We start from the raw sequence: 13328 nt of genomic DNA, 5'->3' as shown, positions 1-13328 counted from the left end.
TATGGAGACAAAGACGCGAGCTGTAGGCCAGGGTGATGGCGGGAAGGAGAGATCGTCTGTCCGTCAGGAGCGTCCTGGCATCTGGAGCGTCATGGCGTCCTGGTTTGCTGAACCAGTCGGTGTGGAAGTGGATCACACCGAGAGTCATGGTTAGTCACGCGTGACGTTCACAGTCACTAACATTCGGACACTGAGGTAATTTCATTATATAATCTCCCACGTTCCCCCACTGATCCATTTATTTCATATCAACTACATTTCTAAGCATGTATGATTCTATTGTCTCATCTTAAGTTACCATTATCGTCCAACTTGTCCAAATTTATCCATTTTGTCTCCCTAGCAACCACTTCCCAGATTGCTGAGACCACTGGGCGTACCGATGATGGCCGTGACTCTGTGGCGACGCCCCGAGAGGCAACTGTTGCCCATCAGGGGGAAGGCGACGTGAAAGGCACGGCCGGTCACAGCCGCGGTCGGGCTGTCCGTCGAGCCGCTCGCTCTTCCCGCAGAGTCAAGCGGTCAGCGTCTGAGAAGACGACTGCTGGCGCATCGGAGGTCCGTCGAAAGCGGCAGAAGAGGGAAGCTGACGAGATCGAAGGCGAGTCCCGACCCCAGCCGAAGAGAAAGGCACCAGCGGGTCCACCACCAGGTACGTACCGCGATCCCCGCCTGTCCAGAGTGGCGCTCATCTACCGAGACGTGGTCGCAGGAGAGCGGGTCCTGGTCAACTACATCCCCGACGATCCCTGCCCGTGGGAGTCTCCCGACGGCAAGAAGCTGTCGGCCTGCCAGAAGGGCGTCACCCCCAGCGACGTCACCTTCTGCAGCTCCTACCGCCAGTACCAGGACTTTCAGACCAGGAGGCTGCTTTCTCAGGTGGCTAGCGAACTCACGATGTGGCTGGACAACCAGGAGAGGGCGTAAAAAACGGGTCCTTCCGAAACAAGAAGTTGGGACTTTTCAAGAATGAACTGAAATCATATACATTATAATATATATTAGGCCAATAAGGTCTTTTTAGAAATAATATATTTTCATATAGAAGTCTGTAAGTATATCTATTTTTATAGGTCAATGATAATAAGATCCTCATGGTTCACAAATTTTATGCCACTATATGGGCAGGAACCATTCAGAGGGAAAAAGAGTCGGCCAGGAACAGATAATCAGATTGAATTTTTATCCAAATGAATTTGAAAGAAAGATTGCGAAAGGGTACAAACACAGTACAAAGTGAGGTCATGAAATGATACTTTACCATGTGTCAAGTCATTGCAATACTACTACTACAACCAGTATTTATTCTTATACGTCAAAGAGAATGAGCATGTTGTTTATTTAAAAACTTTTATGGCAATATATTGGCTATGGCGAGGGAGCTTGCTATGACAGAATACGCTCTTTTTATACTGAGCCATTGAAATGCACATGAAGATCGTACTAATGTACTAACGAATGTACGGAGTAATATTTGTGCGAACAATGTGACAAGGGTGGTGTTTTTGTAAATCATCACAATGTATTTTTCTGTCTGTATTGATGGCCAAGTTGTAAAACATGACTGTCCTTAGACGGAACAACGGGTTGTACTTGTTCTTTGTGTTTTATAATATTTGTGTTCTCTCCTAACCTGGGCACCATCCTATAGTGTATGCCGGGGCTCCCACACTCGCTTCCCTAACAACTAGTTAACAACGTTAAATCCGAACTAACGTTAGGCCACAGCAAGTAATTTTTATGACATCAGCGCGCGCGCTAATTTTCGCCTGATGTTGAAAAAAAAAGAAGAAATTTTGTGGCCCTGTGACTGTGTGTGAGATCCTGTGACAGTGGTCAACATGTCGAAAATGGGCACTGAGATGTCTGCCATGCGGAACGTGGATCGCAGATAGAGGAGACAAGACAAGGCTCTGATTTATTGTTTTGTCTTTTACTTTAACGCAGTGAAGTATTTCATTCCTTTTGTATGTGATGCTGGCTGCGTATATGTGATCTTCCCACTGAATCAAAACCATTGTACAATGCATGATTGAAAACTTTGATTTTTTAAAGTTGTTCGAGAGCCACTCACCCCTGGTAAATACGGCGTTTGGTATTGCCCAACTCATTTCCGGTGACCTGAAATAAAAATGGCGCTGCCCTTGTGAGAAAAATCGGCCGCGATAAACTTTGACGTTTATGCAACGTAATTGCGGATAGAACTACAGGAAAGGATCTCAGTTGAAAGGGTAAGTGTTTTGTTAAAATATTAACCCCAAAAATAACAGGAGACATGTAATATCCGTGCACAAACAGTGTTGATATTATAGAGGGGAGGGGGGCGAGGAGCTCAGAAGTCAGATCTTCCTAAAGTCGAATGGAATTCGAATATCGACTAATTATTTCTAGAAAGATCTTGGAGGGCAGAAATAGGTGATACCGTGCTGTCAATTTCAGATTAATGTTTTCATAACTGTGTGTGTGTGTATTATACATGTATTTGTGTGTACATGTGTGTGTGTGTGTGTGTGTGTGTAATCTCCAAGCAGATCATACGGTGGCAAGGCAGTATCCATTGGCCAGAGGAGTATCCATTAGCCACCGAAGATCTGCCTGCACTCGCACAGGGAGGAGCACTTCCTTTCAAAAATGGTGTTGCTGCCCCTCCTTGTGCCCCTATTAACAGCAATTGAAAAACTGGCCACGCTAAGGTTTTTACAAGCGGTTTATAGCTTGAATCTGGGACAAATTCAGTCACCCGCGCACATCTCAGTGGGAGTTCCCCCCCTAACTGAATCAGATACAATTCTGTATGCTGGCACTGTGATGCTTTCTGAAACATGGAAATGGATACTTATGGTTAAAATTTAAAACCCCATGCCAGACATTACAAAACACGTCACAAGGTGAACCTTCTCCTCCGGATCCATTGTTTAAACTGCCCAATACATGTATAACAGTTGGTGTTGTGACCCATAGACAGACTTCCTGTAACAGTCAACCATGCAGCCCCACAAGGAGGACAATAGCCTTGCCCGGTGGTTAGGGCAATAAACTACTTGGCAAACACATTCTGAGTAGGCAACAACTAGGTGTTAATAGCCTTTGACGTTTCGACTGCAGGCAGATCTTCGGTGGCTAATGGACACTCCTCTGGCCAATGGATACTGCCTTGCCACCGTATGATCTGCTTGGAGATTATGTGTGTGTGTGTGTGTGTGTGTGTGTGTGTGCGTGCGTGCGTGTGTGTTTCTGTGTATTTGTGTGTGTGTATTTATGTGTGTGTGCGTGTGTGTGTGCAAACATGCGCGCATGTGTATTTGTGTGTGTGTGTGTGTATAAATGTATGTGTGTGTGCGCGCGCGTGTGCCTTTCTGTGTATTTGTGTGTGTGTATTTTTTATTTTAATTATGTGTGTGTGTGTGTGCGCACATGCGCGCATGTGTATTTGTGTGTGTGTGTCTGTGTGTATTGTGTGTGTGTTTGTGTGTGTGTATGTGTGTCCGTCTGTCTGTGCGTGCATGCATGTGTTTGATTCACCTACTAGTAGACTAGTATATAATTTTTCTTTTCCAGCTACAACTACGAGTATGGCAGGCGTGTCCAATTATGCCAGGAGGATGGCCAGACTCAGTGCCCAGATCTTTGGAGACGTCACACGGAACACAGATAAAAAATCCATGAGGGTAAGTCAACATCAACTTGGGCAGCTAGTAAAGAAAAACATTTCTTCTTCTGACAAACCCTAATACCTGCACATGTACTTCTTGAACTATGTATTGAGCTAGACATCTTTAGGCCTAGGAAAATAAATGTTGTGTTTCCTGTTTCCCGACCGACCCTAAAAAAAAACGCTGACCCTAGCCTTATTTTTGTGTGGACCCCTGCATATTGCTGAACCAAAACATTTTGCACGACGCTACCGAGAGAATTGCTGTCATTGGTGGAACATCAGGCGCCCCGCTAGCGTTTTGAAGTCGTGTAAACAACGCTAATAATTTGTCTGATTTGTTTGTAAAACAAAGCCATCGTCTCCGAAAATAAGTTTAAAAGCCGATACATTTACGAACTAATCGTAGAAAATTCCCTACCGTACTGCACCATCAGCATGCGGCGGCCGCAAAAATTCAGCAACGCGAAAGAAAAATTTCTGGTCCATGATAGCAGTATTTCTCATAAAAATAATGTATATGATTTATTTTCCCCTTTGTCGGTCTTTTAGTCCCAAAACGTCTAAAAAAGCGGAAATTTGCCCATAAAACCGGACGAGGAAAGGTAGCTATCGACGTAAACAAATTATAAACACATGGCGAAAATCAGCAAAATCGGCAACGGGACAGAAAAATGCCTGGTCCATTTATCGATATTTACCATGAAAATGTCGTCTGTGGTGTATTTTTCCTCTGATGTGAGTTTTTAGGTCGCAAAACCTCTAAAAAAGCAGAAATTTGCCCACGAAAACGGACTGGCAAGGCATGGGGGAGGGCGCTGTTGACGCCTGCATGACCCCCAAAGGTTGAAGGTCATAGGGCACGTCCATTGCGCAATAACCTTAAATCGCCGATTTAGCTAATTTTTTGGGGTTTCAAATTGATACAATCACACTATCGATTTTTAGGCAAACAAAGGGATAGAAACCAATTAAAATTTTGTGCAGATTTAATTTTTTTCTTTAGAATTCTTTTTTGTTCTTTTTTTCTCCCAAATCCCTGGGAGAACCCTGAAAACCTGTAGACTTGAATCAGGACCTGAATCTGAATTTAGCCCTGCAAGGGCTAGGGACATCTGTTAAGTTCTTCGAGCTGATCGACCGTTTAAAGCTCCATGATCTGACACCTGAGTACCTGAGTGATGAAATATAATATTGCACAATCGATTTTTCATCATGTTCTGCTTATATAAACACAGCAATCAGCAAAGTCTAAAAAAAAAAAATAAAAAAATAAAAATAAAATAAGATAATCCCTACCTACCGACCCTAATTTTTTCTGGACTGAAACAGGAAACACAACATTTTTTTTCCTTGGCCTTAAGTAAGATTGAGACAGCTTACTATGTCTAAAGGAAGAAGCTGAATGGCAAGACTCCTCAAATATTCTACAGTTTTGAACACCAAACTAGAATGTACATGACATACTCTATTTACATTTTTAGGTTAGGCATACTTTCCTGTTTGATATGATAAAACTAAGAGAAATTTGTAAAGAAAAACCATTCAACTTCTACCAGAGATCTATAATAAATAGTATATATTGAAATTCAAAATGAATTGGATATCAAAAATCAATGTAACAGTTGTGTTTCTGGTTTCTTTCTGAAATAATTGGCCCGGTAGGTAGGGATTATTTTCTTTTTCAATTCTTTTTTTTTTTTAGATACGGGCTAAAACTAGTATATATAGTAGTAAAAAAGAAAAAAAGTTTTAACAATTCATCACAACTGTCTCAAGGTCTCCACCTGTTTGCTAGTGGACAAATATTTTACCCGATTTACCGAGGATAAAAATTGCTTCAGAAAATGCGTTAAATGACATTTCAGATTCAGATAAAAGATTCTGTAGCCTTAACAGCAGTCAATCAAGAAAAAGGCTAGGGTTGTCTAGGTTCATTTTCTTTTCCCCAAAACATTTTATTTCCTTGGCCTAGGCAACACCAATTTAGTATAGTACCCAGAAGAGTTGAAACAGAATAGAACTTAATTGCACGACGTCAGTTGTACATGGTACAATGTATGGCAAAGTACAAACAACAACAAAAAATGAATGTGTTCAATAAGACCTAAGAATTAACGTTGAAACATAACTGTTATTGTAACTGCTGCTGTTTTCATGCTCAGGTTGTGAAGATGTACAGTGAAAAGCCCATCTGGCTGAAGAGGGAAATTGTCGACTACTATCCCAACCATGATGTTCTGGTCAAGATGATGGCTCAACTTCGGAAAATGGGACTGTATAGGTTAGTAAAGGACTATTCAATACACTGCTCTAGATTGAACTTGTCATTGAACTTCAACATTGCTTACACTATTACTATAACAGGGCTCGAAATACTGGATGTTAAATTTTACCAGTGCAGGTAAAATTGGAGCTGTGCAGGTATTTCTGATGTCTACCTGCACCTAACCAACCTGCATTGGTCCATGTACTGGGTATATGCAGGTTAGTGCAGGTAAAATTGGGGATGTGCAGGTATTTCTGTCTACCTGCACCTAACCTGCACTGGTCCATGTACTGGGTATATGCAGGTTAGTGCTGGTAAAATTGGAGCTGTGCAGGTATTTCTGATGTCTACCTGCACCTAACCTGCACTGGTCCATGTACTGGGTATATGCAGGTTAGTGCATCTAAAATTGGAGCTGTGCAGGTATTTCTGATGTCTACCTGTACCTAACCTGCACTGGTCCATATACTGGGTATATGCAGGTTGGTGCAGGTAAAATTGGAGCTGTGCAGGAATTTCTGATATCTACCTGCACCTAACCTGCACTGGTTAGGTGCATTGACCGTTCTCAATACTTCTCAAAGTCAGAATGGTGCAATTAAAACTGGTGCAGGAAATTTTTAATGTTACATGCACCAGTGCATGTATCGATGCCAAAAAAGTATTTCAAGCCCTGTATAAACAAGACTTAGTGTATTTTACTACTAATCATCTTATTTTTAAAGACAGAAAAAAAACTTTTATTGTTGTCGTTATTTTCAGAGATGAACACCAAGATTTTAAAGAAGAGATGACGAGACTTCGAGCATTAAGAGGAAAGGTCAAACCTAAGAAAGGGGAGGGCAAAAGAGCTTCAAAAAGAAAATGATCTTCACAAAATTGTGTTAGAGTTGTAATAGCCTTTGGTAAATAATAGTTGAACTACATGTATATACTTGTATGCAAGTATTATTAAGTTTTTATTTCTTGTAAACTTGCTGGTCATTCAAGATGGAAATTAAACTCTTAACAAGCCCAACAGCATCATTTCGTCTCCTTTGATAGTACAGCACCAGTGCTGATTTGTGTTTTCTGTACACAAACACGTCCTTCAAATATTATCAGGACTTACGCATTTTACATTACAAATAAGAATTAAGAACATGTCTAAATCCTCTGTGAATAGTTTCATCAGGTTGGTAAGTCATTAAGTAAACAGACTCTTTTTACACAACCAAGTCTTTTATTCAGCCAACATTTCAATGACAGTCTGTCATATTCCTCAGGGCAATTCTGACTGGTATAGATGCATTCCTAAACATACAATATTTACATATCTACACATGTCTACACGTATCTACAATGCGGTCCCAAACATACAGAAGTTGGGTATATACATTGTGGCCAGTCGTTAAACAAAAGCAGTTACATTGAACAGAAAACAGATTCCACAATGTGGTTCCAAATGTACAGAACAGGAGTGTAAAATGTATCGTTTAACAAGATATATTCAATAGATCTAAAAACGAAACCAGGAATTTAGAAGGATGCAGACAGGAAGTTAGAATAGCTATGTTTGAATGTAGGGAGCTGTGTTATATACAAAATGCTGCATTAATTACGGTGAGATTCCTCTGAATTGTTTTGGTTAACGGGTGACTTTCGCCAATCTGCTTTGCCATGACCAAAGCTTCTTGACAGATACGTAGTGCTCTCCCACAGTCACCTTGAGAGTAACAAACCGAAGCTAGGTTGTTGAGGCTCATGGCAATGTTAGGGTGCACTGTACTTTGTCCGAAGATATTCCTGTACATCTGCAATGCCTGTTTATGATAGCTTTTTGATTTTCTGTAATGACCTACACGGTTCCAGGAGCTTCCCAGGTTGTTGAGTGAGGAGGCAATGTTGGGGTGCGGTGTACCATAGATACTCCTGTACATTTTAAGTGCCTGTTCGTGGTAACTGATTGCTTTTCTGTAATCACCCAAATCATGCAAGACCATTCCCAAGTTGTTAAGGGACATAGCAATGTCCGAGTGTTCTTTATTATGACCATAGATGTTTCTTCGCATTAGAAGGGCCCGTTTGTGATAGGTAATAGCTTTTCTACTGTCGCCCAGATAGTGCCAGTCCATTCCAAGATCGTTGAGCGAGGTGGCAATGCAAAGATGGTCAGCATTCTCACCATAGATAATCGTGCCCATTTGTAGCGCCTGTTCATGGTAGCTAGCTGCCTTTTTGTAATCACCCAGGTAGTGCCAGACTGCTCCAAGGTTGTTGAGTAAAGTGGAAATGTCAGGATGCGCAGCACTCTGACCATAGATACCCCTGTACATTTGCAGTGCCTGTTCCCTGTAGCTGAGTGATTTCCTATAATTACCCAAGTCACAACAGACTTGTCCGAGGTTGTCGAGTGAAGTCGCAACGTGTGGATGAGGTGTGTATTGGCCATAGATTCTCCGATTTTTCTGTAGTGCCTCTTCATAGTATCTGATTGCTCTCTGGTTATCTCCAACAGAGTACCAGCAATACCCTATGTTGTTGAGTAATGATGCAATGTCCTCGTGTGCTGTACCCTGACCATATATTAACCTGTACATGTCTATTGCCTCTTGAAAGTAACCAATTGCTTTCCTGTAATCACCAAGACTACTACAGGATCCACCTAGATTGTTAAGAGCGCTGACAATGTCAGGATGGAATGTATCTTGACCATAGATATTTCTGTACCTCTGTAGTATCTGTTCGTGGTAACTTATCGCCATTTGATAATCTCCAACACTGTACAAAGCGTATGCAAGACGGTCAAATAAAAGCATTTCCTCACTTTCTGTATGAACAGCTCCCTTTAGTGCCTCGTAATAGTAGCCAATGGCCATCCTATATTTACATAGTTTAGAATACATAATTCCTTTAACTTTTGGTGAATTATCATAAAATTCAAGGAAGGAAAACTGCCCTGCCTTCTTTCCAGACAATTCTTCAAAATTTTCTTTCAGTGGAATTGCCGAATAGTAGTACCTCAAAAGCTGTTTTTCATTTGGTAAATGGAAAACTGTCTTTAGTCCGGCTTTTAGTTTTAGTGCCTTACCGGTACTTTTGGACTGCATTGATGATTCTTGTCCATGCAGTTCTGTTTCAATTGAGGCCAGGGCTGACAGGTTTTCCTCCTGTCCACCTTTTTTCATGTAGGTTCTAAGCCTTAGTTCTGCTGAGATGCTAATTAATGCTGTCAGGTGGTGTGCATTGTTGGGACTGATCACATGTTGATTTTTCATTTCTTCTATTGTCTCCCAGACGCTGGTAGGTATGATGCCTGAAGATAGTGCCAAGCAATCCACTGCTAAGGACGGGAAACGATAGATGTCTTTCTTGACATCCATCAACCTTGCTGTGATTGTTACCGCATCCCTGTACCTCTCCTTATTTTCCTTCCGTATTTCCTCTGCCAGTTGCTGTGCCATCTTGCCCTTATCCGCTAGTAAAATCTCAAACGTGATGGCCATGTACATGTCAATCAAATCTATGTCTCCCACTATCAGAGATGGGTTTCTTAAGATAGTGGCAAGGTGATACCCTTCTTTCAAGTACAGTTGGGCATCTTTTTGAAGTACCAGAACCATGTTCTGTGGGGTGCGGATGAGTTCACTTGGTAGATGGCCCCTAGTTCCCTGCCTACCAAGTGGGGTCTTGCTTGCCTTTGGCATGGCTCCATCAAATGCAAACCCACGTGGTGTTACAGAGTCATAGTACCAACTGTCAAGTGGGTCGTCTGAGTAGAAATCATTGAGAGATTTTATCCCCAGTGCTGGGAGGATGGTTTCTCCCAGGTTGACTACCTTCAGGTGCAGATAGTGGGTAAGATTACGGAAATACATGAGATATTCCTCACTTTCGTCTTCTACCAAGATGGCAAACTCCAGATCTGAGTACGGAGTTACCAGTCCTGTGGCCTGTGAACCCAAACCTATCAGGGCATACTTACAGGGAGGAGGACCCATTAAACCAATACACTCCTCTATAAGCAGACTGATGAACTCCTTCCTCTGTTGTGCAATATCTTCAAACAGCTGCCTAACAGCCTGAACTCGTTTTGTCTCTATCTCTTTTACACGTGGGTCGTCCTCATCATGTACATAGGGATCCAGCTGCTGGTCAATGGTTTCCATCTCCAGCTTGATCTGGTCCCGCATCTCCTTCAGTTGTCTCCTGTGTTTTACTGTGTCATCTTGGCTTACAATACAATGTACACCTAATGTACAGCTGAGAAAAGACGTCTCTACTTTCTTAATAACTGCTTTTAGATTAAGGACTTCACCATTTGACCTGGCTATTGCTGCATTGTAGAGTGCTGCTGCTTTGACAAAGTCTCCACCGTCCCCTGTCTGTCGACCTCGCTTACTGTAGACTTCCCCTAACTTGCACAGGGGCTCCACCTCTCTCTGGTACTGCTGGGCTGTGGGATCTGATTTGAAGTAAAGGGTGTTCTGATCTAGCGCATCTACTAAATAATTTCTCTATTCCAACATTTTATTACAAGACATGGCGTCACGGCACACTGAAGTTTTTTAAACTTATTTTTATTAACTCTCTGTCGTTACGCCACATGACTCCACTAAATACGATCAGACCACTCTTAAAAGATACCAACCAGCGTGTTCATTTCGAAGAGGAATTTTACAGTGTATTTTTAGGCTTATTAATTAGAGATAAATGATTATATGTCTATAGGTATGGACTAATTGAATTGTGCTTCCTGCTAGTTTTTAACAAAGTTTAAATAATTCACTTACCTCTGACATGAACCACTTTGAGAGCAGCTGCAAAGTGTTTTTCTGCTGAGTCCAGGTCATTGCAAATAAACGACGATTCGCCGTTTTGAAGGTGGTGACTGTATTGAGTAGATTGACTAGAACAGAAATCAGTTCTAATTACTACTTGACGGAATGATACATAATGATTGATCAATGAAGCTTACGAAGACACCATTGAATAACGTCACATAATACCAAAAACTTATCCATAACGTCAATATGATCAGGTGCTCATCTGTCCATGATCCCTTCTTTTTCAATACTTCCAGGTACACTAAAAAAATATTTATTCCTCCTACTCTCTCTTCGCAGCCAAGGGCTGAATTGTGAGGAGCTTACAATTATTGGGGCTTAATCGCAAGGGTCTGGAGCGGCTGCCATTTGGCGCTAACTCAGGTCACCTCAATACGACCCCAGGTGCGGTCATAGGACTGTAAGGTTTGAACCACTCACACACACACACACTCGCACTTAAACATGCGTAGGGTATGGCTGTCCCAAACACGGGACCTCCATTTAACGGGTCCTATCTGAGGGACGTCGCTCATTTACTCATGTACTCATTTACACCTAAGTGAAGTGAGTCGTGTTAAGTGCCCTTCTCAAGTGCACAAGATCGGTGGTGACAAATTATGCAAGGTGGGGTTCGAACCCGGGATCTCCTGGTTCCGGGCCGAAGAAGCTACCGCTATGCCACACGACCCCACTATATCTGTGGTACAGATGAAGATAGTAACAGTCATCTTGATCTTGATTATTCTATTAAGGAGAATAAAGAGAATTAATTTAGAGGCACCTATTAAGCTTTTCCCACCTTGATATGTTGTGTCTTTGAATCCCGTCCGTTCCTGTGATGGTACGACATTGGTGTCCCACGGTTGATCTTCGTTTCCTCCGTCTTTGCAATGATTGCTATATGATTTAGATAAACACACACAAACAGATAAACATTTCAGCCTTCCATCCTACATGTACATGTATCATATTTGTATTATCCATTGCATGCCACGTTAATCCTTTGCATTTCACATTATCCCAAGTACATTGTATTTGCGAAGCGTTATGAGGGGTACAGCACAACTTACATATTTTAAGACAAATATATTAACTCGTAAGGGTAATGGATGGCTTGTCTTCATTATAGAGTAAATTACAAAGCTCTGGCACAGTCCATTAATGTGTGGGTAGAGACACAGTTACACTGTTACAACCAATCGATTTGACCGTAAAATCCTTTCCGATCCAACCCTACCATTCTCTCTCCTCTGATCTTCTCTGTGTAGCTGATGCGATGACGCAATGTCTGTTCTGCGTGAGGCCCTACACATCCTATGAAGGCTTTGTTGAACATAGCAGTTGCTTTGGAGAACTGGGATGCATCAGAGGTGTTCTTGCCTTTCTCAAGGTATATATCACCAAGAGACTTGAGAACTTCAAGCTCTAAGTGCACATCGCTTTTCTCAATTGCTGTTACTAACATTTCGGTGAGTTTGTCTTCAGCAGAGCGTGGTGACATTCTGCCACTTCTCTCCCACTGGTCAAATAGCTCTGCCACCCTCAGCACATTTCTGTCAGCGGTTCCCCAGTAGTCTGGTGACAGCCAATGATACTGTGGAGAGTACCCCTGCAGCAGGTGTGTGGAGAGTTTTGATAGGTAGTCGATTCGATGTTCAAGCGTTTGTCCCATATCTGGATCTGTGTCGCGCTGTAGAGCAGCAGCATACAGGGCAGCAGCCTTGTCAAACTCTACCGAAGCTTTACTGAGTTTGCCCTTCTGGAGATGCAGGTCTCCAAGACTTTTCAGAATTTCTACCTCAACTATGTGATTCTTGCCGGCAATAGCTTCTTTCAGTGCCCGCCCATAACCGACTTCCTGGCCTTTTTGACTTTTGAGAAATAATTCCAAGTCTTGCAGCTGGTTTGCCAGGCTAGGCGTATTAATTTCTGACATATTGCTGTTTTCATAGCCTGTGAAACCCAAGCTCCAGGGGGTACCCAAGAGGTGGCGGACTACTAGGGAGCCGGCAAAAAGTGAGGTTCAGTCAGGCTACTGTTTTCATTGCATGGATCAGTGTGTACACAATCTCGCTCACTGGCTCGTGCTGGCGGGTCGCTACTCCCAGCCTATTTAGACAGGTTAACCTTAAAAGAGAGGAAAGAAGAACAATTTGTTTTCATGGCTATATATATATATTATATTAAGCTTGTTACACCAGTCTAGATATTTTATGTACCAGCAATAAAGGAAAGGTCATTTTATGAGAGGGTACATGTTCACACCAACAGTAAAATTGTCATTCTACGACACAGAAAACGTCAACATTGTGACGTCCATTTGACTACATAAATATCTCTTGTATTGTACATGTACGTTTTGACATCGTGATCCCAAGCAATGTGTGCAGAAGGAAACACAAGGTCATATTTATATTTTATGGCATTGTTGAAATGTGTTGTTTTACTTATATTTCTTCTCCTTCTTCATCTCCTGTCCTTAGTTCTTTAAATTGATTCAATTTCTTGATTTTGGGGCCAAATGACCTGAAATGTGGCATGGAGGTAGAGTGGGCAAATACAGGTCCTGATTTATGGTACTCATAATGTTGCTTTTGGA

The 13328-nt window shown here is 42.0% G+C and overlaps 3 protein-coding genes across 3 annotated transcripts; 2 read left to right on the top strand and 1 right to left on the bottom strand.

Annotated features, from left to right (window-relative positions):
• The first annotated feature begins 1 nt into the window (after position 1).
• On the top strand, positions 2–927 carry LOC109466246. The gene is made up of 2 exons (XM_019763918.1): positions 2–149; positions 344–927. The coding sequence occupies exons 1-2, from the start codon at positions 2–4 to the stop codon at positions 925–927; spliced, it is 732 nt and encodes a 243-aa protein (XP_019619477.1).
• A 2636-nt stretch (positions 928–3563) lies between these two features.
• On the top strand, positions 3564–6939 carry LOC109466251 (28S ribosomal protein S33, mitochondrial-like). The gene is made up of 3 exons (XM_019763924.1): positions 3564–3668; positions 5818–5936; positions 6684–6939. Exons 1-3 carry the CDS (start codon positions 3573–3575, stop codon positions 6787–6789), a joined length of 321 nt encoding a protein of 106 aa, XP_019619483.1. The 5' UTR covers positions 3564–3572; the 3' UTR covers positions 6790–6939.
• Positions 6940–7495: 556 nt separating this feature from the next.
• LOC109466244 lies at positions 7496–12665 on the bottom strand. The gene is made up of 4 exons (XM_019763917.1): positions 11926–12665; positions 10694–10791; positions 9375–10365; positions 7496–8282 (listed from the first exon to the last, which is right to left on the bottom strand). The coding sequence occupies exons 1-4, from the start codon at positions 12663–12665 to the stop codon at positions 7496–7498; spliced, it is 2616 nt and encodes an 871-aa protein (XP_019619476.1).
• Between the last annotated feature and the right edge of the window lie 663 nt (positions 12666–13328).

This window comes from Branchiostoma belcheri, unplaced genomic scaffold (genome assembly GCF_001625305.1).
Source record: "Branchiostoma belcheri isolate BF01 breed outbred unplaced genomic scaffold, Haploidv18h27 scaffold161, whole genome shotgun sequence".
Classification (NCBI taxonomy): domain Eukaryota; kingdom Metazoa; phylum Chordata; class Leptocardii; order Amphioxiformes; family Branchiostomatidae; genus Branchiostoma; species Branchiostoma belcheri.
This window is presented reverse-complemented; position numbering and strand designations above follow the sequence as displayed.